At 38.6% G+C, this 6,000-nt stretch overlaps 1 protein-coding gene across 2 annotated transcripts in view; it reads right to left on the bottom strand.

Moving 5' to 3' along the window:
* Positions 1-4,225: 4,225 nt before the first annotated feature.
* Positions 4,226-6,000, bottom strand: part of dhx15 (DEAH (Asp-Glu-Ala-His) box helicase 15) — a 112,063-nt gene continuing 110,288 nt past the window's right edge. For both annotated transcript variants that reach the window (XM_052010343.1, XM_052010344.1), the window contains exon 14: positions 4,226-4,916. In XM_052010343.1, the coding sequence (XP_051866303.1) occupies positions 4,799-4,916 (118 nt within the window). In that variant the 3' untranslated portion in view covers positions 4,226-4,798. The remainder of the gene's footprint in view (positions 4,917-6,000) is intronic.

Genomic DNA, 6,000 nt, shown 5'->3' with positions numbered 1-6,000 from the left:
TAAATAAGGTGGCAAAGGTGGCATAAGTGATGAATGCCTCCATTAGCCAGGGCACGGAATAAAAGAGCACGAGGTCAAGGTACAACTTCATAAAATTTTTGCTAGTTCACTGCTAGAGTATTCTATGCAGTTCTGGTGTCTATACTACAGCAAGGACTTGATTGCACTGGGAAAGGGTGCAGAGATTTGCCAGAATGTTGTTTGGGGTGGAACATTTCCATTACTGGAGAGAGTGAATAGGCTGGATTTGTTTACCTTGGAGCAGAGATAGCTGGCCGGAGGGGGTGGTTTGAGTGGGTGGCCTGATAAAGTTATGTAAAATTATGCAGTGCATAGATAGGGTAGATAGCAAGAAAGTTTTCTCCTTGACAGAGGGGTCTATCAACAGAAGGCATAGATATAGGGTAAGAGGTTTGGAGGGAATCTGAGGAAGAATCATTTTTCACCTGGAGAAGTTGGAATATGGAAGACACTGCTGTCGGGATGGTGGAGGAAGAAACTGTCACAATGTTTAAGTATCTGGACGAGCACTTGAATTGCCAAGGCCAAGAAGACTACACACCAAATGCTGGCAAATGGGATTAATATAGATCGGTATTTGATGGTGGGCATAGACATAGTGGGCTGAAGGGCCTGTTCTGTGCTCAGTGTCTGACTCTTTAATTAGCTTTGAAGATAGGGACACTGAATACAAACACAAGGAAGCCCGTGTTTTTTAAACAAATTACTGATTAGTCTTCTGCTGTGAAGTACTGTGAGCAATTCTTACAGAACATGATATTAGTGATAAAGGACTTGGGTTATGTGGATAGATTTTTGAAGCTGAGATAGTTTTCCTTACAGTGGAAAAACTTCTGAGGAGTTTTTATTAAGCAAGCAGGAAGAAACTGTTCCTCTGGCAATTGAGTTGATAATTGAGGTCATAAGATTTAAAAATCATTAGCAAAGGAAGTGGAGGGAAAAATGAGATGACAACATTTTCCACAGAGGGTTGTTAAGATCAGAAAAGCACTACCTGAAAGGGTGGTGGAAGCTTAAAGTAATTGGTCAAATACTTGAAGAGGACTAATTTACAGGGTAATGGGGAAAAGCTCAATTGTGGAACTAAATTAAGCAACTATTTCAAGGATATGCTACAGGTAATTGATTCTATGCTGTTAAAGTTTGAATAGAAATGTTCAAATGAATGATTTTACCTTAAGTGTAGAATCAGAAACCTCTCATTCACTGTTCTATTGCATGTGTATTGAATAACACTCTGAAAGAAATTGTTGTCTCAGCTGCTCTCAATTAGACAAGCTCTTCAAATCCTTGGCCAGTTCAGCCAAAAGGCATTTTTTTTTGGCCTCTCCACAAAGCATTTTTAATTTTCACAACGATGCATCCCCAGCCTCATATTTGAGAACCCAACCACGGCCACTGACTGCATGTCCCATAATTAGCAAACATCTTAAAAGCCCAAGTTCTATACAAAGTGTAAAAGTGAAGTAAATAATCAGCATACTGCCATAATATTAACTTGGAAATAAAACTACTTGAAGTACCAGTGCAAATAAGCTGGAAGATGGACAAGGAAGGGTAATACGGCAGAGAGGAGGAAACAGAAGTTACATGCACAATACAAAAAAATGAATCTCTACTTGAAGCAGCAAAGATGGTGGGAATAAGTCTGGGAGAAGTCAGCACAAATGGGAAGAGCAGATACCCCAGCTCAAGGCTATCACTCACTTGGGAGAAGAGGCAGCAATCGAAGGAAATCCAGGGAGGGAAAAAGATATAGCAGTGTGACATTATGAAAACGTGAGGTGATGAACTGCTGGCGAACACTGCTGGCTAACAACATCAAAAGCTAGGTACGGACAGAGGGCAAATAATATGTCTTAGGTGCAACATGTGGGAGTTTCTGGAGACCAATGTGAAACTGAGTTTTTCCACATCTGCCAAAAGGGTCTGCAATAAATGAAAACCAAAGAAAACTGCAGATGCTGCAAATCTGAAATAAAAACTGAAAAGTGTGAAAACACTCAACAGGTAAGGCAGCATCTGGAGAGATTGGGGGTGGGGAGAGAGAAGACGACAAGACAAAAAACATTGATTATCCAAATGCAAAAAGACACATGGGTATCATCTAACAACCATTACGGAACTGCGTTTGTGAAATGACCAAGGCTGAATATTCTAGGATAGGTTATGCCTTTGAAAAGTAAGTAGAATGGGTGTGTGTGTGTTGGGATGGGGTTGCTCAGATAATAAATGGTGCAAGGTCAATAGTGAGAAAAGATCAGCTCAGGCAAGTGAAGAAATAAAAATAAAATATATCTACTCAAGAGATATCTACACTGTTGGGGACTTGTAAGAAAGAAAACAGAATAATCCCCAGTAACTTTTGTTTTTATTTAGACTGGTCATTTTGAATTGACAAAGGTGGTCCCAAAGACAACTTCATCAAATGCACTTGAGACACTTTCCTAAATTGAGGCGAGCCAACTGGGAAACAGGCTATTTTAGATCTGGTCATGTACAATCATGCAGGATTAAACTGTGATCTCTTAAGTAAGAGATCCTTTGGAGAAAAATGATGATAGGATTTCACATTCAGTTTGAGTGACAAAACACAAGTCTGAAACTAAAATCTTAAATTCAAATACAGACATTTAGATACAGGAAAGGGGTGGCTGGAGATCCATGAGCAAATATTTCAAATACTGCACAATTCCAATTAATGATAAATTTCATTAAGAAATCCTATTTGGGAAGTGATCCATTAGCAGCTTATTAAGATAGTTAAGAATAGTACTAGATTGAAAGATTTATAAAAGATACAAATAGTAGAAGTAGGCTCAAGAATTGGAAGATTTTTATTTAGAAGAAACAAGCAAAAATTGAAAATAGAATTAAACTAGCCTGAAATAAAATCAAATTGGGAGGATTGTTGCAAACGTGTATAAATAAGAGCTGCAAAGTTAAAAATTGGCCCTTTGGAAGACCGAAGAATGAATAATAAGGAATAAGGAACATTGGCAAAGATGCTAAGCAGATAGTTTGTGCTGAATTTCACAGTAAAAGACATGAAAACACATTGATAACAGTAAGTAATCAGGGAACAAAAGAGGAGCTTGCAATAATCAACATAATTAGAGAAAAAGCACTAGGGAAACTAAAGACTCCCAAGTCCCCTGAACCCAACCTTCTGCATCCCAGAAGAGGTGGTAGCAGAGATAACAGATACATTTGTTGAGCTCTTTCAAAATCTTCTAGATTCTGGAAAGGTTTCAACAGTTTAAAAAAAACACCAATTCAAGAGAGGAAGAAGGGAGAAAAAGTATAAGGCCTTACTGAATGTCTTTTGGGAAAACAAACACACTGCATCCACTGAGTCCCCTGAAATAGGGAGGTCTTTTTACAAGTGTACAGTGCTTTGGCAAGACCACATCGAGTACAATTTTGGTACCCTTATTTAAGGAAGAGTACACTTAACTTAGAGGTAGCATGGCTAAGGTTTACTCAACTAATTCATAGGATGGGGAAGTTGTCTTGCAAAGAAATATTAAGCAGACTGGCCTCACATTCCATGCTTTTGAAAAGAATGAGAGATAATACCAGAGAAACATACATAATTCTGAGGGGATATCAGGGTTCGATGGCCAAGGACCAGCCTTTGGTAGGAGGAGGAATTTCTTTCCAGAGACAATCGGCACAGCATGTAGACCCAAGTTTAATCCTGACCGAGTGGCAACTGTATGGAGTTTGCATGTTACCCTGTCTTTGAGAGTTTCCTCTCATATCTCAAAGACATGCAGGACAGGTTTATTGGCCACTGTAACCTGTGTGTGGCCAAGTGGTAGAATCTGGGTTGGGGGGAGAAACTATGGTAATATAGGGAGAACAGGTTACAGGGACAATGAGTGGGGGATAATAGAGCTGGCATAGACTCGATGGCCGAAATGGTGGCCTCCTTTGCCACAAGGAAATATGGATCCTTGTGATTTTGCACCAAGTTTAGGATTCTGTGCATATTTGAGACCAAGATAGACTATTGGACTGTGGGGGAATCAGGCAGGTAAACTGAGTTGAAACCTAAAATTAGTCATAAACTTATTGTCCTACTCTTATTCTTAGTGTGGAAATCATCTGTAGTTGTCTCCCCCAAGAGTAGGCCAATTTACCTGAAAAATGTAGAGAATAGAATAAATTTCCTTTAAATCACTTCTTCCAATAAAACACTGTTTACACAATATTTAACTTGTCACTATACCTTTATTTAAGTCAAAAATTGGTGTTGGGAAAATTCAGAGGTGCCTACATATGTAAGTTTTCCATGTTCTTTGAATCGCTACAACTTTCTATTAAGAATGTCAACATGGGCAGAATCATGCAGTATGTGGTCGAGAAGTACATACTTTACTTGCCAACTCTGAATCACTATGAGAAATTCAGACAATATTGTAATAATGATGAAACTTTAAAAATTAACAGTTACAGCATTATTCTGAAACCTTTGCCCACCCCAACCCTTCAAAACCCAACAGGGTCTATGACAAAAGTCAACATAACAATAAAAAAAGCCACATAACACCAGCAACATACTATGTTGCTCAACAGAGTGTTACACAACCTGCCATAAACGAGGATTTTTTTTTTAAAAAATAAGTGAGGACTTGTCCAGCCATTTGAAAGAAAACATTCATGGGTTTTCTTTAATAGACGAATTAAATTTGTTATATTTGGGCAGAATCTGAAGTCCATATTTCTTCAATATGAAATCTGCATTTGCCTAGCCTCCTACGACAGCACAACTTCAATATTGGGAATACTCCTTTGACTGAAGTTTGCCAATAATACGTTCCAGTTGTCGTTTGGCTTCGCACTGAGGAAAGTTGCCCATTTCATAATATTGAGGAGCTATCTTCACCAACCTATTTAAACAGAAAGTACATGTTACTATTCTTGATTACTTACACACATGAAAAAAAATTACAGTAATAAGACCAGAGCCAGAACTTGAACTCAGATTTCTAAAAATGCTGCCATTTGACAGAAATATGGAAGACATTTTCAAAATTATGCAATCCACCTCCTTGATATTTACAGCAGGAAATTTACTGGAAAACAGAATGTTTAGCAGGCTATCAAAAAAATCAAAATATGAATGCAATAAAATTGCTGGCATAAAATACCAGAGAAAAATAGAATGCATATTTTATAGAAACAAGCCTTAAATTCATATGAATGCAGTTTTTCTACTAACACTATATAAAATGTATGCCAAGAACACAAGAAAATAGGAGCAGCAGAAGGACACCAGGCCCTCAAGCCTGCCCCACCATTCAATATAATCATGGCTGATCTATGCTGACCTCAACTCCTCTTCTGCGCAAGTTCCTCATAACCCTCAATTCCTTGATCTTTCAAATATTTACCTAGCTCCACCTTAAATGTATCTGATGATCTGGCCTCCAATACTTTTGGGGGCAGAAACTGCCAGAGATTCACTACCCAAAGAAATTTCTATGCACCTCAATATTAAATGACCGGCCCTTTATTTTGCAGCTATGGCCCCTTGTTCATGACTCTCCCACTAGCGAAACATCTCGAAATCTACCGTCAACACCCCCACCCCCAGAATCTTTTGCCAGTATCAGTATCAAAATGGTGCCCACACATTGCAAAGTGATTACTGGATCAGAAAAACTGCCTCACTTTCTTTAAATGTGTGCTACCAACCATACCTGCATGCCCAAGTATATCAAAGAAAACCTCCCATTCCAAAAGTGCATGCATTAATTTCTTCAATATGACTGATCAAAAAAAATCCCAAACCCATGAACTTTCATCATGGGGATATTAATGCATCATGATGGGTATATCTCATCTAAGTTTCTTGCATGGAGTCCAGGTACAGAAATAAGGCCATTCAACCCACTGGTCAATGCTGGTGGAGAGCTTCTTGGAATCAGCACATTATTCTCTTCCTTCTGCCCTCTTTGGACTTCCCCTTAA

Source organism: Pristis pectinata, chromosome 2 (assembly GCF_009764475.1).
Source record: "Pristis pectinata isolate sPriPec2 chromosome 2, sPriPec2.1.pri, whole genome shotgun sequence".
Classification (NCBI taxonomy): domain Eukaryota; kingdom Metazoa; phylum Chordata; class Chondrichthyes; order Rhinopristiformes; family Pristidae; genus Pristis; species Pristis pectinata.
This window is presented reverse-complemented; position numbering and strand designations above follow the sequence as displayed.